At 44.8% G+C, this 27922-nt stretch overlaps 1 protein-coding gene and 1 long non-coding RNA gene across 2 annotated transcripts; both read right to left on the bottom strand.

Moving 5' to 3' along the window:
- Nucleotides 1-330: 330 nt before the first annotated feature.
- On the bottom strand, nucleotides 331-27843 carry Wdr45b (WD repeat domain 45B). The gene is made up of 10 exons (XM_034506446.2): nucleotides 27628-27843; nucleotides 24024-24098; nucleotides 13577-13678; nucleotides 11666-11753; nucleotides 10036-10130; nucleotides 8402-8592; nucleotides 3278-3363; nucleotides 2343-2444; nucleotides 1839-1960; nucleotides 331-1555 (listed from the first exon to the last, which is right to left on the bottom strand). Exons 1-10 carry the CDS (start codon nucleotides 27692-27694, stop codon nucleotides 1449-1451), a joined length of 1035 nt encoding a protein of 344 aa, XP_034362337.1. The 5' UTR covers nucleotides 27695-27843; the 3' UTR covers nucleotides 331-1448.
- Nucleotides 5572-8393, bottom strand: LOC143442574 (uncharacterized). The gene is made up of 2 exons (XR_013110820.1): nucleotides 5973-8393; nucleotides 5572-5805 (listed from the first exon to the last, which is right to left on the bottom strand). It is a non-coding gene; the product is annotated as an uncharacterized LOC143442574 (long non-coding RNA).
- Nucleotides 27844-27922: the final 79 nt, after the last annotated feature.

Genomic DNA, 27922 nt, shown 5'->3' with positions numbered 1-27922 from the left:
TCTCTTAACAGTACCTTCAGGAACACAAGCTAGAAATAACACTGCCTGCCCCCCACATCTATAGATGACTGTGTCTCTGTATCTTCTAACAGGGCAGCATGCTGACATCTATACAACTGTACCTGCCCCCTGGCTGACCCTAAACCTTACACACTCAGTTTCTCTTTTCAATGGCTGTGCTGGTAAAGTGCCCACATAACAGGGCACTCTGCTACCGGGTCGACAGCTTGTAGGTCTGCCCTGCAGCAGGTTCAGGACCCCCATCCCCATTCTACAGACAGGAGGAAGAGAATCCGTGGGTTCATTACACGTGGCTCTGCTCTTTACAGATAGAGTACAACAAAATTAGTCACTTTTATTTCAAAGAAAACAGTACAAACAAGTGTGCAAAATTAAGTTTCATGATTAAATACACATAAGGTAACATGCATACTTGACATCAAATCCACAGTTAGCCGATTACAGGAGCATAAAGGAACTGGCAGAACTGAGAACCTGCTGCTGTACACAATTTAAATGTTTGCAACCTGAAATCAAAACCGCAAAACTGAGCTTCTTAGAAGATATGTAAAAAAAAAAACTAAACATATACCTCAAGTGGTACAGACACAGAATCTATAGTCTGTGTCAGTACCAGGATGTGCCTGCCATCCCCGATGTTAGTGTGTTCCTATGGATGTTGGGAGAGATGAGACAGGATAGACGCCACAGGCCAAGGCAGTACCCTGCACACCAACGGGAGCTAGAGGCACATGGACACGGTACGAGAAGGCCCCTAAGTAAAGTAATGCTTTCTTCTGGGACTAATTTTTAAAGACTATGTGTTACTCTGTTCCCTTCTGTTTTAACCCAAACTAAACCAGGAGACCGTGCACCCCTTGCAGCCTGAGGACTGTGCCTCATATGGGTGCCACAAGCATTCTGCTCTCTGGTAGGTCTGGGATGGGACTCACTCTAATGGCTAAGGTCAGAACACCTCAGTGTGTGCTCTGAACAGTGCTCCTCATGTGCGGCAGAGGGCGCTCTACCAGACAAGCTGGTAGTAGTATCTTAACTGGAATTGTCTAGTATGTGAGTCCTGATACACTCATTCCTACAAGCTTCCGTTGATTCGTGCTTGAATAGTTCCCAGGGACTGCAGAGAGCCTACTGGCATGAAGGTATGGTAGTGCCACTAATGCTAGCATCACAGTTGAACTAAAGGGTAGTGGCCAGCAAGGGCACAAGATGCCCAGAGCCACGGAGTGTCTGCAGAGCCATGATGATGATCCTTTTCCTATGAGAATGAGAAGCCTTGCTCAGGAAGGCAGACAACCATGTATGGCTTCAAGACCAAGGTCCTCGAGGGGGGTCCTTGAGCCCCTCACCTACAGGCCTGGGGCACTGGCACCAGCCCCAGGAATCCACAGGCGGCTGGGTGGTGGCATCACCTGCACTCACAGGCACAGTCACAGCTTGTCATCGGTCATCTCCAGGAACTGTGCACACACGTCCCGGACACACTCGCCCTTAGGACTGAACAGGAACTTGTAGTAGCTGCCATCTGCACAGATAGCTGGGAAAGGAGACCAGATTGATACACAGTGTTACCTCCCGCAGTCAAACAAGACTCAGGAAACCTGAGCACAGTTAGCCAGGAATTATGGCCTGCCAAGGTATATGCTTATCTAATGAGGGCTGACTTTGGAAAATAGCCTTGGGTCATCTTCACTATGCCCAGATCTGCTCTCAAAGCACTCCTGGGAACCTGGAGTTCCCAGTACCAATAGCGCTCTGAACACTTGGGCGTTGGTGCAGCCTGGAGCACACACCGAGGCCCCCACAGGACAGACACTTACCAATGACTGCACTGGGCTCTGTTCCAAAGGCACAGATGCATGGAGAGCCTGAAGGAACCTGAAACTTGGAAAAACTCCACTTGGAACTGAAGTATTTTGGAAGGAAACTGGCTGATGCCAAACTATAAGAACAAGAAGAAAAGAGGGGTTTATGCGCACACAGATAATGACACAGAAGTCACCGGCTTAATTCCAGGGTGCTGATGAAAATTCTAAAAAGTCTTTACAGTTTACGACTTTTTTTTTTTTAAACTACTTTACTTTATGTGTATGGGTATTGTGCCTGCACATGTATCTGTGCAGCACATGAATGCCTGGTGCCCAGAGAGCCCAGAAGAGGGCATCTGATCCCTGACAGTAGAGTCACCGGTGTGAGCTGTAATATGGGTGCTGAGATCAATCTAAATTCAGTTTCAAACCCACAAACATCAAAATTAATAAGATATAATAAGCCCAGGTAATCCTCTAACTTTGGGCTGTCCCCTGCCACAACCCTAAACCCACCTAGACTGTTTGTTCCTTTTTGGATCTTCAGCTGCAAAAATGTGCACAGTGCCGTGATCACTGGACACACAGATGAGAGAAGCATCCTGATTGAAGTTGATGCTGCAGAGAAACCAGACAGAGCTTGGGTCAGATACAGAGGACCAGACATCCAACTCTCTTGCCATCAACACACAATGCACTAGCCCACACCCCTGGTCTCAGTGTTGTCATATCAAAAGCAGTGATTTCAAATCCATTGTGGAGTCAGGATACAGGCCAAAAGTTCAGGGAACCATCTGTCTGCTCACCAGGGCCCCATAGGCACAACGGCTGATGCCTGCATGCCAGTGAAGGGTGTGGGTTTCTTGAAATGACCTCCATGCCAGTCTCAGGAGGTTCAGGTGAGAAAGGCATATACTGTCATGAGGAAGTAGCTATCAAGTGTGTTGAAGCAGGCCATGGCCATATGCATTCTGTACTGACAGCAGACGTGCAGGAGAGTGTGTTACACACAAGGGCCAGGGCACACAGGTTAGTCTCCTAAATTTGGCTCAATACCCACAGGCCTGGGGTAGCCTGGGGTAGCCGGGGTGGTGCCAGGCTCTTGCTGTACACATGGTACGAAATCTTGCCTGCCTGGGCTGGAGCACTACAGACGAAGCACTCACTCTCGGAAGCAAGTGGTTATAATAATTATAGACAAATCAGCAAGGCCTCTACCATAAACTACCACAGAAAGCAAGCCGGAATAGAGGAGAGATGGACAGAATGTGGCTAACATATCCATGCTCAAACAAGGGAAGGAGGGCCCACAATATTGCATCTTTGTGCACACTTCCCAAAACAAAGTAAAGTGACTAACAAAGAGATGAGACCCAGCAGCCCAGCACCAGGCTGCACCCTCACGCCCCTACCGTTACCCTGGCTTTACTATCCCAGAGGGAAGTCCTTACCAGTAGATATTAGCTGCTTGAGATCCTCTTCGTAGCTCCTGGATTAAATGCCCTGATGAAGTATCAAATATTCTTATAAGGGTCCCCTTTGAAAAACAGTGAAGTGTTTCATTATCAACGATTTATAACTCTTTCATTAGTCTGAAACGATTTATATTAAGACCATTGGCCAAACAGCCCTTTCTTGACTCACCCACATCACCTAAAATTCAGTAAGCTTCTTGTCTGCTAACTTAGGCACAGCAGGAGCCATAAGACATCTTGTGGGAAGGCCTGGACCCATCCCTGCCTGCTCCAGCTCCTTACTCAAAGACCTGTTACTTGCTAACGCAATGTCATCTCAGACAAGAATAAAGTATTCCTCCTCTCAGCAAATTAGGCAGCACAGAACAAAAGGCTAGAATATCAATGCATTAACCTCCCCGAGGAAAAATTATACTTTACTCAAAACTTTTTTTAAAAGTTTCATTAAAAGTGAAAACTCCTTAGTCAATTCTGGTACTGGGATAAACATGAGTGGTCAGTGTTTGTGGAAAATGACCTGGCAACCCTGTATTAGAATAAGCCGTCCCCCAGGCCCACTCCTGGAGATGCAGCAGCATTCCTGTGCAGAACCAGAAGAGAAACTCTCCTGCTCTCAAGTTGACTAAACTGCTAGATAGTGTCCTAAAAAAAACCCATACCCCTGAAATTCACTTGATCCACCTGACCCACCAAACACACTGCTCAGCCTTATCAATGATAAGGCCGTAAGAACCAAGTCTAACAAGATGAAGCCGAAGTAAATTCTGGGGAAGAAAACATTAATTATTTCAGAAGCCAATGTCAAAACAGTATTTGTTTAAAATAAAAGCCAGGTATGGCAGAACATTTTTTAATATTTGGAAAGCAGAGGCCGGTAGATTTCTGACTTTGAGGCCAGCCTAGTTACATATATTGTGAGCCCGTCTCAAACAAAAATGAAAACAACAAATACAAATTAAAACAAAGCCCCCCAAATAGCAGCAATCCCCACTCCAGAGAAATCAGAATAACAATGCCCTTGTAGTTAACTAGTTCGTTTTATCTTCTACTTTTTAAATTTTTGACAGTCTCACACCGGAGCCAAGGCTGGTCCCAGCTGGCCCTGAGGGAATGAATGTTCAGGCTTCAACTGTCCTGCCTTGGCTTCCACGTGCGAGCATTACAGATGTAAGCCATTAGGCCTGGCTATAGTTACTAGGCTCATAATATACACATTAGGTGAAATGAGTGACAGGATAGAATATAAAGGGTTTGTAACTGACAAAATGAAACAGCTTGACATTGGGTAAAATGCTTTTACACAGAGCGTATTTTATAACAATAGGTGACTATCTCGTGTATTTACTGGTGAATATTTATATCCATGAACATGCTGGAGCTAGGCATGATGGCACAGAAGACATCAAGATCACAGCGTGCCAGGGTAGTAAAACTCTCAAAATCAAAATAAAACAAGACACTTCCCCAAACTCCCGAGTTCTAGATAAGTCTACACAGTGAGCTCCAGGAAAGCCTGGGACACACACTGATGCCTTGTCTCTCAAAAAGGCTCTGGCAGCAGAGTTCAGCGTGGAGCATCAGTGTTTCTCCTGACAGGTAGCTGAGGCTTGCTGCCGTCTACTCCCCCAGCACGTCAAGTTTGTAATCAATGTGTAGTTTTATTGTCACTATAAAGCTGGAAAGGAAATACAAGTCACATCATCCTAAGCTGGCACTGGGAGTGCGGTTCAATGGTGGAGTGCTTGCCTGGTCTGCATAAGGCCTGAGTTCTCTCTGTATCACTGAGAAGAAAGTAAAGTTACACTGGTAAATCCCCAGAGCACTGCTGAGTTGAGAAAACAGAGAAAGAGCATATGTGTACCCCTATTTCTAATGAGGCTCTGACTGTGTCACTCGCGTGGTGGCCCTGAGTATGTGGCCGTCCACACCTGTGTGTGATTGGAGGCCCGAGGCCAGTGTTAGGTGTCTTTCTCTACCACCTTCAACCTTAGTATTTTAAAACTTGATTATCTGGGGCTCATCATCTCAGCTACAATGGCTGGGTAACAAGCCCAGTAAGGGGCTGGGGAGATAGCTCACTTACTCAAGTGTTGGCTACATGAGTATGAAGACCAAAGTTAGATCTCAAAACCATTTTTAAAAATCCAGGAATGGCACTCATCTGTGATAACACCGGAGATGTAGAGACAGAGGGAGCACTAGGGGTCACCAGGTGGTCAGCATAGACTACTTGGTGAGTTTCCTGCCAATAACAGACCATCTCAAAACACGAGTGTCTTAGGGTTTTATTGCTGTGAAGAGACACCATGACCAAGGCAACTCTTATAAAGACAAACACTTCATTAGGGCTGGCTTCAGTCTCACTCTGTCATCAGCATGGCAGGAAGCATGGCAGCATGTAGGCAGACAGGGGGCTGGAGAAGGAGCTCAGAGTTCTACATCTTCATGTGCAGACAGCAGAAGGGGGACTGTCTTCCATAGGCAGCCAGGAGGCTGAGGGGAACCTGCGCATAGGAGAAGTCAAAGCCCACCTACACAATGACTCTTCCTCAAACAAGGCCACACTCACCCCAAGACCACACCTCCTAATAGTGCCACTCCCTATGGCCAATGATTGAAACTCATGAATCTATGGCGACCAGCCAAACCTATTCAACCACAACAAGGTTACCTGAAGAACATTTAGAGCTGACCTGTATCCTCCACACATGTATGTGCACAGGATCACCTACATACACATGAATACGGTGTAGAAAGTTGAAACTTGAGAATCTAAGGATAAAAAGGATATGAAAAAAATCCTTTGTCTGATGAGCCATCCCATGTATATCAGTTTGCTTACCATTTATTTAAAAAAAAAAAAAAAACAAAAACAAAAAAACCATACAGGGTCTTATACACAGCAAACGGATCAAGAATTGCTTCTCTTATTTCCATCTCCTAAGAACTGGAATCACAGGTATGCATCATTATGTCCCTTCTTGTTTTATTTTTTTTTCTTTTTCTCTTTTTTCTTTTTTTTTTTTCCAGGCAGGGTTTCTTTGTGTAGCCCTGGCTGTACCTGGAACTCACTCTGTAGACCAGGCTAGCCTCGAATTCAGAAATCCACCTGCCTCTGCCTCCCAAGTGTTGGGATTAAAGGCATGCGCCACCACTGCCTGGCTATGTCCCCCCCCTTTTTTTTTCTTCTTCTTCCTTGTTTTGAGTAAGGCTATCACTATGTAGCTCTGCCTGGTCAGTCTAGTAGAACTCACTAGTACACCAAACTAACCTCAAACTCTTCACCAAATGTTGAGATTAAGGTGTATGCCACCATAATAGCATAAAAAAGGAGGAGGAGGAGGAGGAAGAGGACGAGAACAGCGACATCTTATTGTATAGCTCAGGCTAGCCTAGAACTTTGTATAATCTTACTGCCTCAACCTTTCAACTGAGTGATGAAAAATAATGGGGTTTATAAACTTGAAAAAGTGGCATTTTTTCTTCTCTCTCCTTTCCTATTTATTTCTTTTGTTTTGTTTTGGAGACAGGGTCTCACTATGGCCTGAGACTTGCTATGTATAGCCCAGGCTGACCCTGATCTACTTAAGATCGATCCATCTGCCTCTGTCTCTACGTGGCAGGACTAAAGGTGTGCACTCCCACAATTAATACAGCTCTGGAGAGCACAGTCAGGATCTGTACATGTCAGACAAGCATTCTATGTGCCACACTACATCCCCAGCTTGAAAAATCCTATTTCTAAATTTAGATAAAATTGTACCTTGTCACCAGGCGGTGGGGGGCACACCTCTGATTCCAGCACTTGTAAAGCAGAGACAGGCAGATATCTGTGAGTTTGAGGACAGACTGGTCTACAAAGTTAGTGCCAGGGCAGTCAAGCCTACACAGAGAAACTCTGTCTCAAAAGCAAGATAAAACCCAAAACTGTACTTGTCTGATCAGTCTGTGATTCCAGCACCAAGGAGAATCTGGGCCACCACAGGCTAGCTACAGTTTCTCAACTTCACTTTGAGCAGCAGTATTTGCAGATACCTAGGCCTCCAGGACAAGAAGCAGAACCTTGCTTTTTCTCTGCTCCCGACCACTGCTGTCTGTCAGCCACAACTCAGGAAACAACAGACAGAGTAGACCACAAGTGCGACCTGTTCTCTCAGCAGGATGAATGACAGATGGATACACTCTAATGAATGATTTCATACAAAGTGGTGCTGGACTCATTGTCAATAGAAACCGCAGTAAAAGGACGCTAATTTTTGGAGACTTGGGCAACAGTCAGTAGGTAAAGGTACTTGTAGCACAAACCTGACCACCAGAGTTTAATCCCTGGAAACCACACAAATGTAGAAAGAGAACCCGCTTCACAAAGTTATCCCTGAGCTACCCAACACCTACCACATAACCTAAAAACGAGTGTAAATCATCAGTTTTCACTTCAGACAAAATAAAGAATAACATAGTTATAGGGGTTTGGATAAGCAATGTTCCCCCAAAGGCTCAAATATGTGAACACTTGGACCCCAGCTGCTGTTACTATTTGGGGAGATTAGGGGACGCTCGAGGAAGCACCACTGGGAGTAGCCCAGTCTCAGTTATACTTCATTCTCTCTGCTTCAGTGTTTCAGCTGAAGATGTGCTCGCTCAGCCTTCTGGTCTAGCCATGCTTCCCTGTTATTATGGATCCCCCACTGAAAATGTATGTAAAAATAAACTCTTCCACGGTTGCTTTTGCTTATGGTGTTTTATCACAGCAACAAAAAGTGACGAATATGATGGTCAATACTTCAAATTTTAAGACTGGTAATTCAATGAGGAAATATTCTTAGGCAGGTGTGAAGAATACTTCTGAAGTGTCATCAGACAACTAAGACTAAGGCATTAAGTGGCCCTGATCTTAAAATCCTTTCGGTCTCAATCTCCCAAGGGCTGGTATTATAAACATGCATCACTACACCCAGGTTAGCGTTCTATCTTTATTATGCTTTAACAACAAGCTTGTTTGTAACGAAGAGGAAACACAGCAGACAATGTCTGAAGGCCTGGCCGAGTCCCCGCCCGTCCCGTCATCAGATCAGACTCTCGCAGATGGCCTGCACTTACTTTTTCAGATGCAGTTGCAATTCTTGTTCCCTGCAGGTTTAGAGCAATACAGCTCAGGACACCCTCATGTGCAGGAATGTCCACTGGTGGCTTTTCGGTGCTGGCCAGGTCCACAAGCTGTACGTGGCCAGTGTGAGTGCCGGGGAAGGCAAGAAGGGAGTTGTTACTGTTGGGACACAGGACACAGAGGCCTATGCAAAGACAAAAAAAACCAAAACTGGTTGGGAGATGACAATGGTCAAAGCCTGATTCCTGCAACCCAAATGTACTTCCTGCCCTCAGCCCTCAGTCACAACTTAACTATCTGTGGAGTGCATTTACCTTGGAACTGTTGTCACTGAAAAGAATATCAGGGCCGACAAAGCTGCTGCCCATGAGACCTGTTTCTAACTGGGAGCATTTGCTGAACAACTTACTACTCATTTGTCAGGTGCCTGACTTTCATGATACTAGCTACTGAGAGCATAGTAAAGAAATGACACAGTTTAAGAACTACTCCACGAGCAATAACAAAACCCTCAATACTTAGAATCTAGAATCAATCTGGAGAGAGATGGACCACAAGATGCAGAGACACAGACATAACTCTCAAGGCCATGGCTGGAAAGCCCGATTTGTCTTTGGCCATCTCATTCAGTCTTCAAAGACACAGCTAAAACCTCAACACACAGGCTGACAGGGAGAGCCATGAGGAAGGGTAAAAGTACTAAAGACCAAACTCTCAGTGAAGACTGGAAGGCTGACATGACCTAACTTCAAGATTGACTTTACAGTTTCAGCAATCATGGCAGAAAGATACTGGCATATGGATCATTGGAAAATAATGGAGAGGCCAAAACAGAGTTTTGATTCTTACTGAACAAAAGGAAGTAATGTAACACAAAACAAAACCAACACAGTACAATGGTTCTCAGCAGCAGGGCGGAGCACAGCATTTGTAAAAATCCCACCACTCGGCTGAGGCAGAAGGAATGAGAGTTGGAGGCCAGTCTGAGCTGTGAGACACTGTCTCAATAAACAAAACTGGCCTGAGCAGCCTAGTAAGACTTCATTCAAAAGAAAAATAAAGGGGAGCGTAAAGGGGAGCGAGGGCTGGGGAGGGAGAGACAAGAGAGCAAAAGAGAAAAACATAGGGCAAGATGAGTAGGGTGAGCAATGTAATTTCTAACACACATAACCGAGAGAGAAAAAGTCCACAATTTTTACAACAGTATGAGGATGACAACTGAATACACAACAAGTATAGTTTACTCCAAGGAAGAAACAACAGGCCAAAGCTCAGTGGCTCCCAATGTGGCTAGTGATGGCTGAGAACTGCTGAGCAGGAAGGAGCGGAGGAAGAGCCAGCCCTCAGCCTGTGTCAGGCTGTGGCTTCAGAACCTCACCCAGGAGGCTCCTAAGGGAGCTCAGGCAGGCAGGGAAGCAACAGCTAGCACTCCTTAAAGTGTGTACTCGACAGCTAGCACTCCTTAAAGTGTGTACTCGACAGCTAGCACTCCTTTAAAGTGTGTACATGACAGAACCCAAATTCCACTGCTCACATCAGGACCCATTGGTGGACGGGTCCCGGGCCTCGTTTTTACCCACATGGACCCATTTCCCAGCACTGCTCGTTCTCTGCAGACCGACCTCACCTTTAGGGTTATAGCAGGTTTCAAAGACGTGCAACTGATGGGGATTGTGCGTGAATGTGAACACCTTAATCATGGAGTCCAAAACCACCACAATTCTGGAAAGAAAAATGCAATCAGAGCTCCTCTTCTCAAAAGTAAAATAATCATTTTTGTGATTTCTGTTCCCATACTGAAACTCAGAAAAAAAACACAGGAAGTACCTCATATAACAAGGGCTGGGCTTTTTTATTGGTTTTGTTTTGGTCAGGGTGTCACTTTGTAGCTCAGCTAGCTAGCTTCAGCCTCAAACTTGCAGTGGTCCTTTTGCCTCTGATTCCTGAGCACTGGGATTTAAGGATACAGTAACACATCTGCTTTACTTTTTGAGATATGGTCTCACATGGTTCAAAATGGCCAAGTGCAAGCAAGCAGCTGAGGGTGGCCTCGAACTCCTTATCCTCCTGCCTTTATTTCCCAAGTGGTGAAATTACGTATGTGTGTCATCACTCCTGTTAGAAACAGGTTCTACATATTGCCAAGACCAAAGCATAAGGGCTGAGCAGAGCCGAGTGGGCCCATCACCATGCAGAGGTCAGCCTCAGAGAAACTTGTAAGCTTAGAGAAACATTATGACCAGACATCTCACCAAGAGCATTAGCATGGTGAAACACATCACATAGTTACCCTCTTAAAACATGTCTACAGTTAAGAAAATTGTGTCAGAAGTACTGGCACATGTCTGAATTCCCTCCTGACACTTGGGAAGCTGGGGCACAATAGTGAGGCCAGCTTGGGCTACCTAGTAAAACCCTGATTCAACAAAATAAACAAAACCAGAACACAATACCACCCCAAAAGTTTTCAAACAGAAGATTAGTTTGGTTTAAGCACCGCCCTAGTGAATCAAAGAATGATGCGGAAACAGCATTTAAAAAAACTTAAGTAGTTTTTTTTTTTTTTTCCCCTTCTCTACAACTGATAGAAATCTTAAGAATATGACACATAGGGGGCTAGAGAGATGGCTCAATGGTTAAGAGCACTGGCTGCTCTTTCAAAGGTCCTGAGTTCAATTCCCAGCAACCACATGGTGGCTCACAACCATCTGTAATTGGATCTGATGCCCTCTTCTGGTGTTTCAAGGACAGTGTGCTTATATACATTAAATAAATAAACAAATCTTTAAACAACAACAACAACAAAAAAAACCCAAAACAACAACAAAAAAGAATATGACACATAAATCACATCAAATTAAAACCCAAATGATGAACCTCTGCTTTCTCTTGGTCGACAAGCAGGCTCTATACTGACAGGGCAGGCACTATAGTGCACTGCTGAGCAGAGCCTGTTACGTTCCCCAGGGAAGAATCAATGCTAAGATCAGTTTCCAAGTTCTCCTCTACTTTAAACATGGGAACACCCAGCATGTGACAAGGCCTACCGGACATCTGAGGTGGTGGCTTCACAGCAGACCTGTGGACATCCCCCTGCCTACCTAGAATATCCCTCTGAAGAGTCTGGAAGGCAATCTAATTTCCAGCCTTCCTCAGGGCAGGAGAGAAAACTCTTTTTCCCACTCTGGGTCACAAGCTACAGTTACTGACATTTTAAAGAAATGAAATTGCATTTAGAAAAGTAACACAAACCCCACCTATCTCTCCGCAGCTTCACAGCCTTGACCTCTGTGGAGAACTCTATCTCGATGACTGTCTTCTTCTTCAGATCATCCCAGATCATCACTGAAACACCAGAAGAGTTCATGTGTCATCACAAATAGCCCACAGGCCTGAACTGTAGATAGCCCCTGACATGAGACCAAGCACACCCAGAAGATGTACCTGGCAATGGTGGGATACCATTGGCTAGGTAGGGCTTACCCTACTCACTTAAGCCCCACTCCTAATGCAACAGACACAAGCATAACCAAGATCTTAGAAAACCAACCTGTCTTACACACTCAAGCACAGCTTCCCCTGACTGAGCTAAAAGCAAACCTGACTGTAGTTACTAAGAGTTTAAATGCCAGAGAGAAACCTGTGTCAAAAACTGAAAAGTGGGGCTGAAAAGATGGTTTAGTGCTAAGAATGCTTTTTGCTCTTTTAGAGGATTCAAGTTCAGTTCTGAGCACCCATGTCTGGCAGCTCATAATCACTTATAACTCCAGTTCCAGGGAATCCAAATTATCTGTTCTGGCCTTCTCTGACATGACACCCACAAACATGTGGTGTACACGCAAACACATATATATAAATAGATTTTGAAAAATTGGCTGGGAATATACATTGTTGAGAATTGTCTAGCATGCTTCTTGAGGCCTTAGGTTCATTTCCCAGCACATAAAGAAAGGGGAAGTGTAGGGCAGGAAAATGAGAAAGGGAAAAAAGAAATAGGCAGGTGGCAAAGAGAAGGCTCAGCCAGTGATGGTCCTTGCCACCAAGCCTGATAACCAGAATTCAATACCTGGAATCCATGGTAGGAAGAGAACCAATTCCTGAAACTTCTCTCTTCCCCACCCCATGCATAAATACCTAATAATTTTAAAGCCTTTAAAAATAATGACAAGTAGTTAAGAATATAGGACATAGGTTCATTCCCAGTACCACAAAGAAAAGGGGAAAGAGCAAGATCTCCAACTCATAACTATACTACTTTTCTCTTTCATCTCTCTGCTCCCGATTCTAAAGGCAGAACTGCAGGGTCAACCTCATTGAGTGCTGAAATTTCCCATATTCACAGAGCTCTGTCGAGAATGATAACCTCTGTCTTGGTACTCGGTCCACTTTCTTTTCTTTTTGGGTGCTTGGTAATAGAACCAGAGCTTCATGAATGCCAGGCATGCACTACCCCTGAGCTACCCTTACAGACTCACAATCCTTTCCATTGCTTTGACATCAGGCCTGAACTATTCCAATTCTCTACCAGACACCAGCTTACCCTCCCAGTATACCCGCAATTGACACTTAAGTCTCCACCATCCCCAAGGTATGTCCCACTTCCTTCTCAACAACCTTCCCCCTTCCTGTGCTTTCCCTTCTGCCGAGACCTCTTTGCCCCCAAGTTTTCTTCTTTTAATGGAGATCAGCTATGTCCACTTCCTCCTTCAAACAGAAGTTAGATTAAACCCAACTAAGAGCATGATGTCTACAGTGAAAAGAAGGAAAACAAATTATACCACCATATACAATGACAAATCCACGCCAATACTGCAATCCACGCACCCACAGCCAACCTGGCTCATTGTTCTATGTGAATGAGTTAATCTCACTAAGTCTATGGCTTTCAGCAGGGGAAACACCATTCTTAGACCTTGCTTCACCCTGAATCTTGACTTTCAACATACCTGCCTAACGTGAAGCCCATCCACACACACCCAGTAACTGCTGACACCCAGCCTTCCCTCCATCCACACCTTCTGGAGGCTTCTTTCCCAGTGGTTAGCCCCCAACACCTCAAAGGACTGAGTAGGCAGGCTCTCATATGACTGCAAGCACAGGATGTCCTACAACGTTTAGGATACCACTACATACACGACAAGGTTTTTAAAGACGATGGATTACTTTACCTTTGTTGGGAGGGTATTTCGGCTTTTTTCCACCGCCAACTAAAGCTAAATAGTTACAGCGAAATAACATTTCCACGTGGCCAACTCCTCCTTCTAAAAATTCTGAAATGATAGTTTTAAAAAAGATAATTTAACAAATTAAATCATACAATACTGAGCATTTAATTATCTTATCTTATTATTTACTTATTTTCGAGACAGAGTCTCACTATAGAAGCCCTGGCTGGCTGAAATTCACCAAGTAAATCAGACTTGCTTAGAACTTAGTGATCTGGTTGTCTCTGCCTTCTGAGTGCTAAGATTAAAGGTATGTATCCCCACACCTGACCTATCTAGTATTTCATTCTTAAATTCTTTTATGTGTATAGGTGCTCTGCCTGCATGAGTATCTGTGCACCATGTGTGTACCTACTGCCCACAGAAGCTACAAGAGGACATAGAAACCCTGGAACCGGAATCACAGACAGTTGTGAGCTGCCATGTGGTGCCAAGAATTGATCCTGAGTCCTATGGAAGGGCAGCAAGTGTTCTTGGCTGCTTAGCCATTCCTCTAGACCCTAGCATTTTAGTCTTTCTTGGTTTTTCAGTACAGGGTTTCTTTGTGTAATAGCACTAGCTATCCTTGAACTCAGTTTGTAGATCAGGCAGGCTGGTCTCAAACTTAAGAGACCAGTCTACCTCTGTGCCTTGAGTGCTGGAATTAAAGGCATGTACCACCATGCCTGGCACATTTTATTCTTAATCAACTTGTAACCAAATATCATCTGAAGTAGAAATGGTGACTACTTTAGAAAACAAAGCAGCCTATAAAACAGCTTTTCTGACTTCTCTCAGCTTTTGTCAGTGTGACCAATAGTCTCCTGATAGAAACTCCCCGAGAAACTAACTCAGTAAAAGTGGAAAATTTCTAAATTTTTGTGTGTGTGCACGCCGAGAGACAGCCTTAAAAATAAAAACAAAACAAAGGACAGGGTGTTACCCCATCGTCCTGGCTATCCTGAACCTCATTCTATAGACCAGACTGGCCTTAGAACTCAGAGATCCATCTGCCTCTGCCTCCTGAGTGCTGGGATTAAAGGCATATATCCCCATACCCAGCTCCCAAATTCTTATTTTAAGATGCAGCAAGACCTATAAATGAAGAAGCAAGCAATTGTGGTGTACACCTGTAATCCTAGTACTCAGGAGGCTGAGGCAGGAGGATTAAGAACACAAGACAGCTCAGCTGATAAAGAGTTTGCCATGCAAAGCCTGACAATTTGATCTGAGTTTGAGCCCCTAAACCTATATAAAGGTAGAAAAAAAGAACAGAACCCACGAACTTTCCTTACTTCAACATGTGTGCATCATGGCATGCATGCACATGCCAATATGCATGTCCACGCACACAGTAAGTAAATTTAAATGAACAAAAATGGAACACAAAGCTAGCCTGTACTATATGCAAAGACTTTCTTTCTTTTCTTTTCTTTCTTTCTTTTTTTTTTTTTTTTTTTGTTTTTTGAGACAGGGTTTCTCTGTGTAGCCCTGGCTGTCCTGGAACTCACTCTGTAGACCAGGCTGGCCTCCAACTCAGAAATCTGCCTGCCTCTGCCTCCCAAGTGCTGGGATTAAAGGCGTGGGCCACCACTGCCCGGCTTACTTTCAAAAGTAAGTAAATAACAATAAGTGAAAGTGTACTAAAAGCAAAGCTAAGTCAGTTAGTGACTTCATTGTAGTGAGAATTCTGCAAGTTTGGTTTCTAAAACAAAAACCAACCCACAGAAATATTACAAGCCTATGCTTTCATTTTAATCTGAGGAGCAGGGATGTAGGGTTGCTTTGAACTGTCCACAGCAGGAGACTATGATTTGTCTCGTGCTCCAGCAGAGGCATGGTTTTACAAGCTGCAGCTAGTTTCTGCAATTGTGTGAGTTCTGGGAATTTTTCAGAGGGTATATAAATGTTAGGGCCCCGATTTGGGGGGGTGTGTGTCACTGGTTGTTCGTCACTCAGGGGGGTTGGTTGCAGTTTGTTAGTAGTAATGCTCAAAGAAACAAGAAAGACATTAGATTCACAGATTCCCCCTCACCCCCCATCCTTCATTCTCTCCTGTCTAGTGAAACCAGGAGGATAAAGGGTATGAAAAGAAGAAGACCCACAAAGCAGCTAAGACTGGCCACACCTCATGTGTGAGGACGTTAATGTGCATGAGAATTCTAGCCATTTGTTCTGTTGAGCAGGTAATGTTCAGAACATTTCAAGGGCTAGATGTGGCTCAGGGAAGAATGCTTATTTTATATGCACAAGGCCCTGAGTCGGGAAGAAAGTTGGGAAGAAAGTTGGGCCACAATTTATGTTAGAGGAAAATACCACAAAATTCCCCCATGTCCTCTGTGACAACAGGATACCCTATGCTCTCTCAAGTATAGTACCTAGAGCCCTGAGGACAAACTCCCTCCTTCTATGGGGACTCATGTAACTAAGTACACCCACTAGCACAAGTCTCTTTAGTCTGCAACAGACTATAGCACCTGAGACAACAAGGGAACACAAGTCAGGAAGCAAAGCCTGAAACAGACTTTGAGCTTTTTAGTCATAGCTTCCAAAAAATGAGTGTCCCCCCCACCCCCCAAAAAATCAGCTCTCTCAAGGTGTAGCAATACTGCCAGAAAGGACTTACAGTTAATATTATCCACAATGAAAATCAGCTTTTCTCAAGGAAAATGTAACTGTTTTCTGACCCAAGCTCTCTCAAAGTAATTAGGGGTCTACTAAGTAAGATGTGTACTGTGCAGATTTAGATGACAACAGCGGGTGTCTGGGGTGGTGGCTCAGTGGTAACAATGCTTGCCTTGAATGCATAAGGCCCTATGTTAAGTCGCTAGCACTGCCAAGTGGCTATAACAGGTCCTTATCCACTGGGTTAGATGTACAGTTTCCAGAATACAACAGCCATCATCTCTTTATCCTGGCAACACAAAAGGCCGTCATTCATTTCCTTAAGCCGACTCATCATGCAACAGCTGCAGTGAACACCGGCTCTTCAGCCTCTCAGCTCCTCAAGAGGTGAACAGACCATAACAGGCCAAAGCTTTGGAAGAAAAAAAAAAAAAATCACCCAAAACCAAATGGTAACTTCTCAAGTAAAGAGAGGATAGTCTCCTTAACAAATGGTTTTAGGACCCCTGAGGGTACACATAAAAAAGAATGAAGCTGGACATTCACCTTATACAACATATGAAAAATAACCCAAAATGAATTAAAGACCTATTAACAAGTCCCCAAACTATAAAATTACTAGTGGGAAAGCCTTTACTAACATTTGGTTTTGAAATTAACTTCTTGGCTATGACATGAGAAGTACAAGCAAGAAAAGTCAAAACAAATGAGACAAAACAAATTTTAAAAATTGTACGGGCCCATGAGATGGCTTGATGAAAGCCATACAGCTGGTGATCTGAGCTCAATCACTGGGTCCCATGGTGAAAGGAAAGGACCAACTCCTGAAAATTATCGTGACTTCCACATGCATAGAACATGCACACGCACACACACTCTAATAATAAAACTAGAATGAAATTGTCTCAGTAAGTAAAGTTAGTGACATTCAAGCATGCAGGTCTGAGTCTGATCCCCAGAACTCATAAGAAAGAGAAAGGGAGGTGGGTTTATGTGTCGGGGGAATCCAGGGGAGGAAGGGAAAAGAAGAGCTGAACATAGTAGCACATGAGGAAGCAGACAAAGGAGGATTCCCTAAACACCAGTGACCAGTCAGACTAGCCAAATCAGCAAGCTCCAGCTGCATAAAGTGCCTGTTAAGCAGAAAAAAAAAAAAAAAAAAAAAAAGGAAAAAAAAAAGTAGCTTCTGAGAAATGAAACAAGAGGTTACTTCTGATTTCCACATGCACATGCATACACCCAAACATACATGCACTGGTGCTATACATATGAGAGTATCTAGAAATCATGTATTTCATAAGAGAAGGATAAACAGAATACGCAACAACAAACAACAAAACCTAAGCAATACTATTATTAAAGAATTGGCAGGTTGTGCTGGCACAGTCAGTAGGCTATGTTAGAAGCGGGAGGATCAGGAGTTTAAGGCCAGCCTGGGCTACACTTTTAGCCAGGAGTGGTGGTGCAGGGTTTTAATCCCAGCATTGAGGAGACTGAGGTAGGTAGATCCCTGTGAGTTCAAAGCCAGACTGGTCTACCTGCACCTTAAATTAAGACTTCTCATCTCCTGCTCATCAGCATACTGACTACCAGAAAAACAAGAAGCAGTAAGCATTAGTGAAAAGGTGGAAACACGAGGTCTTCAAACACTTGAGAACAGAACTACTACAAGATCCAGAGGGCATGGTAGTACATGCCTTTAGTCTCATACTCTAAGGCATGTGGATCTCTGTGAGCTCAAGGCCAGCCTAGTCTACACAGCAAGTTTCAAGACAACTAGAGCTACGTAATAGATACTGCCTTAAACAAACAAGAAAAAGGAATCCATCAATCCTGCTCCAAATAATTGAAATTAAAAGGTATTTGAATGCCCATGTTCACAAACACAGCAACACTGTTCATAAAAGCCAAGTGTTAACTCAAATGTCCACTAATGGACACACCCACAATGGAATTGCCTTTTGGCATTGATACAGCACAAGTGGACTTTGAGAGCATTTTTCTAAGAGACAAATCAGGCACAAGGCTGGTACTGTAACTGTAGGAGTGCCCACAGAAAGCCTCTGCAGAAGTCAGGTTAGAGACAGAATTGCTAGTTACCAGGGAGAAGGAAGTAAGAATTCTGCTTTTTCTAGATGAAAATGTTAAACAGTTCTCTAGAACACTGATCTGCACACTTTAAAAAAAGACTAATTTAGTAAATTTTAAAATCTTTACTGTGGGAAGCGGCTCTGCTCTCGCCATTACAAGGTGGCGCTTGGCATAGGCATTGCTTGAGAGAAAAGACAACTCCATATATGGAGTAGTATGCACTGAGAGGGGTGGTTACCTGATCACCCCACCTCACATCATTGAGAATGGCCAATCAGCAGTGACTTCGTGGCGGATGCTGATAGGATCAAGGCAATGCTTATAAGGGGCTTGGGGGAACAGGAGAAAGGGAAGACAAGAGAAGAGGGAGAAAGAGAAGAAGCTCGCTGTACAGGGATAGCTGAATAAACCGCTTGAAGAAGAACACGGTTGCCGTTGCTTTATTCCGCTGGTCTGACGTGGGTAGCGACACTTTACCCCTGATACAAACAATAAGATGTTTTACTTAAAAACTTCCTAGTCTCGGGGCATCAGGAGAGTGAGTGATTCTGTCCTCAATGCTGGTTCAATTAGTTTTAGAAACAAAGCCAAGTAGCAGCAATCTGAGAATTTTCTCCAGATATAACCAGTGTATTCTTTAGTCTCTGCTCAAATGGAAGAGAAGTTTAATGCTGTGTGACCTTAAACTCACTAGTCGCCCTAATGCTAACAACACTCCATCCAATGATGAAATGCAGAACTGCTGGTGGGTGCACAATTTCAGAGCAGTGACTCAGAATGAGACAACTTCCAGACTGCAGCCTCAAAAGCATGAAAGCTGAGTGAGTACTTACATAAAGCACGGAAGATCTTCACTAAAAGCCTGTAAAGAGTTCTTTTTAAATGCTATGAAAGTATCCTTTATTCACCTGTATTAATTGTCAACTGAGACTAACTGCCTTCTTCTGTTAACCCAGGCCTACTCCTGGAAGATTCTAGCCTCCATACAATCTTACCTGGGTCTAGAATTTTTCAGCCTCAGACTTACTGGTGAATAAGCTTACTCTTTCTAGCTCTTTCTGAACTCTGGATGGCTGGTCAACTCAAGCTGTTCTGTCTCAAAACTCCTCTCCAAGTTGACTGATTCAAATCTGGCTTCTCTCAGCTTCTCCTGAATTGCTCTGCTTGGCCTCAAACTACAATCTGTTTCTAATCTTCTGGCTCCTTCTCATTCTCTGGCCTTTTCTGTCTTCATCTGTGTCCAGCTTGTTCTCTCTCTGCATCCTGTCTCTGTACAACTGTCCCAGTAAAACCGCCTCCTTTTTTCTCTGTGCTACCCTGTTAAGTAGCCTTTTTTTCTTCTCTTCTTTCAAGAGTTGGGCAGATCATATTCTGTCAAATCTTTCTCCAATTTGTCACTTTGTCTGCCACTCAATTAGATATCACTTTCAAATTAGATGATTCCTTCTACAAATTAACTTTACCTTCATTGTTTGGGACTAAAGGTATGTGCTAAGAGTTAAGCCACATCACAACTAGAAAAGTTTTTTTCAACAAACAACACAATCTTGGAGTTCACAGTGTGATCAAATGTCCTGCAACAAGACACATTTTTATTTATCTTTTGATTTTTTTTTTTTTTTGAGCAAGCTCTCACACTGTAGCCCAGGCTGGCCTGAAATTTACTGTGCAGTGCCTGCTATCTCAAACCATCACAAGCAACCTAAAAGTATTTTTACTTCTTGCAGCTCAATCTTGACATTTCTACTATAGGAACACACAATTGTAAGGAGGGACATAACCAAGGTAATTAATGTTTTAATGAAGGTCATTCAGCACCTACCTATTTTCGATTTTTTTAAATTAGAAACTGCTCCAAGTAATATCTTCACACAAGTATCTTACCCTAGTTTTAGTATCATGAACCATCACATGCAACCTAAAAGTATTTTTAATGTTTTAAAATCTTATTGGCAGTTATTTTTCCCTGTGCCTTTTTAGAAACAAAATAATCCTAAAAGTAGTATTTAATTAAAAGGTAAAGGGGTTGAGAAAACTTGAGTTCAATCTCCAGCACCTACATAAAAAGCCATGTGTCCTGAGGGAAAGAAAGGAGGGTCCTGGGGGCTAGTCAGCCAGCCAGACTATACTATGCTAAACCCCAGATATCATTCAAAAGAGCAAGGTGACCAGCAAACTGAGAAATAGCATCTCAGGCTGACCTCTGACCTACACAAGCATACAAGCACATATGGACCACCCCACTCCTGTGTGTGCACACTGGCTGACAGATGAAATTTAAAATATCAATGTTGTCTTAGTCAGGGTTGTATTCCTGAACAAAACATCATGACCAAGAAGCAAGTTGGGGAGGACAGGGTTTATTCAGCTTACACTTCTACACTGCTGTTCATCACCAAAGGAAGGCAGGACTAGAACTCACACAGGGCAGGAACTTGGAGGCAGGAGATGATACAGAGGCCATGGAGGGGTACTGCTTACTGGACTGTCTCCCTTGGTCTGCTCAGCTTGCTTTCTTGTAGAACCCAGGACTAGCAGCCCAGGGATGGCACCACCCACAATGGGCTGGGCCCTCCCCCCTTGATCATTAATTGAGAAAATGCCTTACAGCTGGATCTCATGGAAGCATTTTCTCAAGGGAGGCTCCTTTCTCTGTGATAACTCCAGCTTGTGTCAAGCTGACACACAAAACCAGCCAGTACAAATGTCAAGTCACTAAGATCTCAGACCTAAGAGTTAAAATAAGAGGCCTGGTAAAGTGACACAGCACTGTTTGAAGCAGGAGGATCAAAGTTCAAGGCCAGCCTAAGCTACATACTCAGGAGTCTGAGGCCATCCAGTACAGTGTGAGACCTTGGCCAATAAATGAACAATCCAGGGTTGAAGATGTGGCTTTGTAGAGTTAGTGGTGCTTACTATGTGATGTGCAATCTCTAAACCCACAAATAGACTATATAAATAGCTGTACGATTGCTGTACTTTTGTACTTTGGGGGAGGTCAAAGCAAGGGAGGAAAGGTGGGGGGAACAGCTTTATATGGTCAATTGCAGAGGGCTGCAAAGGGAAGGTTAAGGCTTTCTGTGGGACAAGTAGAAGCAATCTAAGCTGAAGCTTCATCTACCTGAAGTTGTCAAGAAGGCCTTCCATCTGACCCTACTGTCCCTGAAGTAAGGGCATGAGGGTCTCCCAAAAGAAAGACTGGGGCTGCCTTCTAAGACTCTAGGTTGTAAGACCCAGAGACAGCACTAAGTATTACTAAGGGCACCTCTTAAGAACTTAAGGCTCCAGGAAATCGGGGTCCCTATCTCTCGTCACTAGGGCATGGGCTACCTAAGAACATGCCACTGAAGTTCCTAGTAACCAGGACTCAACACTCAGGCAAAAAGTACCTGAGGTCTAGACTCCCAATAGCCTCTACTTTGGAAGAGAGTACTAGGATGGGCAGGAACAGCTATCTGTACAACAATCTCACTTCATCCCTTACTTCACCATTTTTATGGAGTTTTTTAAATATGGAAAATCTAATTTCTCATCATGAAAATTATCTCTTATTCCTGCTCTCATAGAACAGTACTGACTGAGAGCTATCCCCCCACCCTGCTGTGTCAATGCCACCTCTCTTCAGGTCAGGATGCAGATCAATCTTGACATTTCTACTGCAGGCACACATAATTGTAAGGAGGGCCATAACCAAGGGAATTTTAATGAAGGTCATTCAGCACCTACCTATCTTCAATGTTTTTTATGACTTTTTTTAAATTAAAAATTGCTCCAAGTATTATCTTCATACAGTGTCTTAGTATCTTTCCCCACGTTTTTTTTTAGTTGAAATCCTTTAAGTACAACTATAGTATCAACCAGTTTATTTATATAAAATGAACCCACACATCCAAACTAGACAAGGTTCTACAAGTTGAAACTTTTACCAGGTTATAAACCACCACATGAGCTGTGAACCGTCTTCACCTCATTCTCAGCCAAGCAGGAATGGCCTTTGCCTCCAAACTTCCAATTTCCCTGGTACCTTCCTTAAAACGCTGGTGATCTTCAAGTATGAAGACATTATGGCACAAGGTGAGGGCAGGAGCCCTGGGTACTATGGTCAGCATAAGGTCTGGTAACAGGTAACTGAGATGGGCAGTTTATGCCACTACTCCGTGTATCTCCAGCCCTTAGCATCCAAAGACCAACAGGTACCTGATACCACAATTAGTAGTCCTCACCTGTATAGAGAGAAACTGAGGAAAGTAACAACAGCAGCATGCCCATGACGGCTTTAGCTAGGTGAGGCATGTGTCACAAACATTCCATTCAACTCTGTACAGAGAACTGTGCCTACTTGCTTCCTTCATTTAGTTGTGTTTCAAGACCAGGTTTCTATGTGATAGTCCGGGCTGTTCTAGAACTCACTTTGTAGACCAGGTTTGGCCAGAGACCTGCCTGCCTCTGCCTCTCTGCCTCTCTGCCCCTCTCTCTGCCTCTCTCTCTCTCTCTGCTTCTCTCTCTCTCTGCCTCTCTCTCTGCCTCTCTGCCCCTCTCTCTGCCTCTCTGCCCCTCTCTCTGCCCCTCTCTCTGCCTCTGCCTCTCTCTCTCTGCCTCTGCCTCTCTTTCTGCCACTCTCTCTGCCTCTCTCTCTGCCTCTCTGCCCCCTCTCTCTCTGCCTCTGCCTCTCTCTCTGCCTCTCTCTCTGCCTCTGTCTCTCTCTCTGCCTCTCTGCCCCTCTTTCTGCCTCTGTCTCTCTCTCTCTGCCTCTCTCTCTGCCTTTCTGCCTCTCTCTCTGCCTCTCTCTCTCTCTGCCTCTCTCTCTCTCTGCCTCTCTGCCCCTCTCTCTGCCTCTCTCTCTCTGCCTCTCTCTCTCTCTGCCTCTGCCACTCTCTCTGCCTCTGCCACTCTCTCTGCCTCTGCCACTCTCTCTGCCTCTGCCACTCTCTCTGCCTCTCTCTCTCTCTGCCTCTAACCCTAACCCTGAGTGCTAGGTGTTTGCTACCACACCTGGCAAGGATTGTGTTTCGCAACAAAGATTTTTTTTTTTACAATGTTTATAGTTCTACAACTAATAAATACAGTACTTCATTCATATGTATCATCCTTGGGTGTCTTTCTTTAATGTTCTCAGTGTGAGTGTGATCCTACAACATTACAGTGGGACCAAGACAGGATCTGTTTATAAACTCCAGGCAGCCCTTCCCTGAGCTCCTCAGCCTTCCTGAATTAGCCAACTTGCTCAGATGGCTGAGTTGAGCATAATCAGAAGACACAGGACTATAAACTAGAAGAGTTAGGATTTTCAAGAGGGGCTTGCTTCTCTTGCCCCTAGCTTCCTGTGTGTGCAGTGAGTCCCTGGAAAGTGGCAGCTGCTCCTCTGACAGCGCATCTCAAAGGCTCCTTACTAGGAAAGAGTCACACTGGAGACAACACAGACTCAGACAGAGGACAGTACTGAACCAGTTCACAATTCCTACACCACTGTTCAGGAGAGGGAGCCACTGAAATAAAGCAGTCACAAGAATTAAAGGCATACAAGCCCCAGAGCACTGCAGAGGCTGAAGCAATGGCACAGCAGTCAAGAGCACTGGCTGCTCTTCCAAAGAACCTACAGTTACAAAGAGCCAAACTTTCCTTCCTTCTCAGTTACGCCCCTCTCTCAGGCCTGAGGGCTACTATGGGAGCCCAGGAGACAACCAGCATCCCTTACCTTGCTTCTCCTTTTCTTTGAGTGGATCGGTGTTATAGACTCGGAATCCATTTTCCATTCCACATGCAAAACACCCTAAAGCAAGAAATACGAAAGAAACATGTTAATCCCCACACTGCCACCAGCAAAAGGGGCCCAGGAAAGCTTCTGTCACATGTTCAAACCATCTATGCTGCACAGTGAGCCAGAGCTAATTCAGACATGTCACTTCCTGGGATGTGCTCTGGATGGCCATTAAGATGCAGTTTCCCAACTGGAGGATCCTGCTCTGGCATTTCCTGAACCAGGTTCTGCTATAGAGGGTTGTAAACTACCTGATATAGGTGCTGGGAGCCAAAACCCCATCCTCTGTGCTCTGAACAACTAAGTCCATCTCTCCAATCCTTCAAATGTACTTAACAGTGATTTCTGAAACTAGAAAGGTATCAACAGTAAGAGTGCTTTTATGCAGGCATGGAAACTGAGCTCATATCCCTGCCTGGCACCTACATAAAAGCCAGTACAGTCCCACGTACCTATAAAACCCTGTTATTGAGGGGCAGAGAAGTGCACCCCAGAAGCCTCAGAAGCTCACTAGCCAGCAAGATCAACTCAAAGAGCAAGTTTCAGGTACAGTGAGAGACCTTGTCTGAAGAGATTAAAGTGGAGAATGGTACAGGAAGACACCCATTGCCCACCCCTGGACCCCACATAAGTGTGCTTGCATGTGTACCTATGCATACATTATCATATCTAAGGACATGCATGCATGCATGCACGCACACTCGCGCACACACACGCACACGCACACGCACACGCACACACACACACACACGATTTCTAAACTCAACTTTGTAACAAGTGTTTAAAACACTAACAGCAGTTGGTCAGTGGTGGCACATGCCTTTAATCCTGGCACTTGGAAGGCAGAGGAAGGAGGATCTTTGTGAGTTTGAGGCCAGCCTGATCTACAGATTGAGTTCTAGGACAGCCAGAGCTACAGAGAAACCCTGTCTCAAAAACAAAACAAAAACCATCAAATATAAAAATCAGTATATGCCAAACCAAATTGTGATGGACTTAACAGTTTGATATGAGTTCACACTGTAAGGCTTAACTGCAGCCAGAAACTTTGCATTAAAGTCTTTATCTTTTTGAAACAGGGTCTCATGTAGTCCACGATGACCTTGGAACTCCTGATCCTCTTGCCTCCACTTCCCCAATGCTGAGATTACAGGACTGTATCACCACTCCCACTTAAGGGAAATACTAGAGCCCAAACCTGTGACCTCAAGAAAGCTAGGCAATACTCCATTAACTGACTACATTCCTGTGAATGTCTGATTAGGAACGGCCCCTATCAGCTCATATTTCTGAGCACTAGTTAGTGAAAGGATTTGGGAAAGATTTAGAGACATGGCCTTATTAGAAAAGGTGTGTCATTCAGCATGCTAGTCTCAGTCTTGCTTGTGGAACAGGTGTAAGCTGTCAGCTACTGCTCCAGTGACATGCCTGTTTCCCCACTGCCATCATGGTCATGGACTCTAACCCTCTGAAACTGTAAGTTCACAATAAACTGTTGTTTAAATTGACTTGGTCATAGAGTCCCACAACAACAGAAAAGTAACTAGGACAATTTGCCAGCTCAAGAGCTATTTTCTCCCTCCCTCCCTCCTCCCCTCCCTCCCTTCCTCCAGCCCCCCCCCTCTCTGTTTTTTGGAAACGGGGTTTCTCTGTGTAACTCTGGATGTCTTGGAACTTATTCTGTAGACAAGGATAGCTTCAAACTCGAAAGAGATCTGCCTGCTTCTGCTTCCCCACATGCTAGGATTAAAGTCGTGCACCACCACGCCCGGGTAAAAGCTGATCTCTTAAGGAACTGTGTAACTATTAATTCTGTAAAGAGTTTGACTACCAAAATTTATTCAAAGAATTACTGATTTGAAAATTCAGAATGTTCAATCAGGCGATGCCCGTGGGCACCTCACCTCTCACATGTTAAATGCTAATGTGCTTGTTCCTTTACAGTCTCCACATCAGGACCAAAACTAACACTGCAATCAATCACCAGGCCAGTGATCCCATACTGCTCAAGGCCACCAGACTTGACTCTAACTGCTCTCTTCCCAGAACTGTCTGTGCCTTCACAGGACAACTCTCTGATCTAAAAGGAAGGCTTTTCACACTTGTCACAGGATATGCACATTCTATGCCTCTTTCCTCGGCTTACCTTGGAAATGTTATAGCTATCCTACAGGCTTTGATTATATTGAATGCACCCTCCAAACCTCCTCAAATGCCTAGCACATCAACTCCAAGTAAATATATACAGATAGGATACACAATAGTACTACCTACATAAACCAGTTTTTTGTACACCCCAACACCTCAAAATAAATTATTTAAAATTATCCTGAGAGGGATGGTATGAGGATGGTTTGGTGGTACAGAAGCAGGAGGATCTGCAAAGTTTAAGGCCAACTATAGTCTGCAATAGTAAGACCCCCCACCTCAAAAATCAAAAACAGCTGGGTGGTGAACATTTTTAGGGAGTTCCAGGCCACCCAGAGATACACAATGCCAACTGTCTCAAAAAAAAAAAAAAAAAAAAAAAAAAAACCCTTAAAAAAAAATTAAAACAACTCATCTTCTTAGTCAGGGGCACCCACCTTTTCCAGAGGCTGTGGAGGGAATTTCCCAGGAGCACAGCTCAAGAAAAGCTTGAACAGGAGAGCAAGATACAGTCCCAACAATAACAAAATTCAAGTACATTTGCCTAAGTACCTCAAAATTTTACATATGAAAGCTAAGATGTTAAAACTCTTAGAAGTCCAGAGTATCAGCCTTTAGCCTTCCCCCCACTTGAGGAGACTTAGAAAAGAGAAGTTAGCTGGGCATGAAGCACACTCCTTTAATCTCAGCATTCAGGGAGGCAGAGACAGGGTCAACAGTGTGAGTTCCTGGACAGTCAGGGTTACTCAGAAAAACCGTGTCCGAAGAAGCAATAAAATAGAAGGGGCAGAGAATACAGTCCCCACCAAGAGGAGTTCCCGCCCACATCTTGGAGCACAGAATCAGTAGCTAGAATACCTTCTCTAAGACCCCAAACTCAAGAGGCAAGAGGCAGCTCCCGAAAACGCAAATCACATAAATCATTTCATTCTACTAAACAGAACATACTAGAGGGGAGGGCGAGGTGTACTGCTAGGATGGACACGCATCAAGGCGAAGAAGCTACACTTCACGAAGCTGCCGCCCCGCGACGGGCAGGTCCTGCTACGCCACCCGCTGGCAACGTAAGCACTTGAGACCCGGACGCCCGGTAGTAAGCCTGCGGGTTCTAGGTACCCCGTAAAAACAAGTGGCACTGCCCGCCGACCCCGGCGGCCGCAGCGTGCGGACGGGTGGGGTGGGTGGGAAGGGGAGGGGTCTCCCTACAGGGCGGTTCGGAGGTTTCCTGAAAAGCCGCCAGAGTGAGTCGGAGACCTCAGGGCGTGACCGAGTCTCCGGTTAGGGTCCGGGGGACACTCGCGACAGCTCTGGGGCCCGGCGGTCGCGGCAGCGTCGGGTCTGGGTCTCCTGGAAGGGTTGGGGTGTTACCGCAGAGCCGGGCCCGCGGTCTCACCGTGGTCCTGGTTGAAGCCGGCGTACAGCAGCCCGTTGCCGTGGGGGTTACACGGCAGGAGGTTCATGGCGCCGTCGTAGGGTCCGTCGCTCCTCAGCACCGCATACCGCTCAGAACCAGGCGACCTATCCGCTCGCGCGGCGCTAGGGCCGCCGCGGCCGGAAGCGAGGGTCCTAGGGGCTTGCGTCCTGCGTGTGTCGTCAGTGCTACGTCGTCAGTGCGCGGGGACCTGTGCGTGCGCGTGCGCGTGCGTGCGCGCGTGCGCGTGCTCGAGCGCCAGACGCGTCGGGCCATA

Source organism: Arvicanthis niloticus, chromosome 6, assembly GCF_011762505.2.
Source record: "Arvicanthis niloticus isolate mArvNil1 chromosome 6, mArvNil1.pat.X, whole genome shotgun sequence".
Lineage (NCBI taxonomy): Eukaryota > Metazoa > Chordata > Mammalia > Rodentia > Muridae > Arvicanthis > Arvicanthis niloticus.
This window is presented reverse-complemented; position numbering and strand designations above follow the sequence as displayed.

Bases quoted from the DNA above. Each gene is read 5' to 3' on its own strand.
- Wdr45b (XM_034506446.2), bottom strand. From the start codon at position 27,694: ATGAACCTCCTGCCGTGTAACCCCCACGGCAACGGGCTGCTGTACGCC. The intron at 24,099-27,627 runs GTGAGACCGCGG...TTCTTGCTTTAG, and splicing joins CGGCTTCAACCAGGACCACG to GGTGTTTTGCATGTGGAATG. The intron at 8,593-10,035 runs GTGAGGTCGGTC...GTCTTTGCATAG, and splicing joins AACCTGCTATAACCCTAAAG to GCCTCTGTGTCCTGTGTCCC.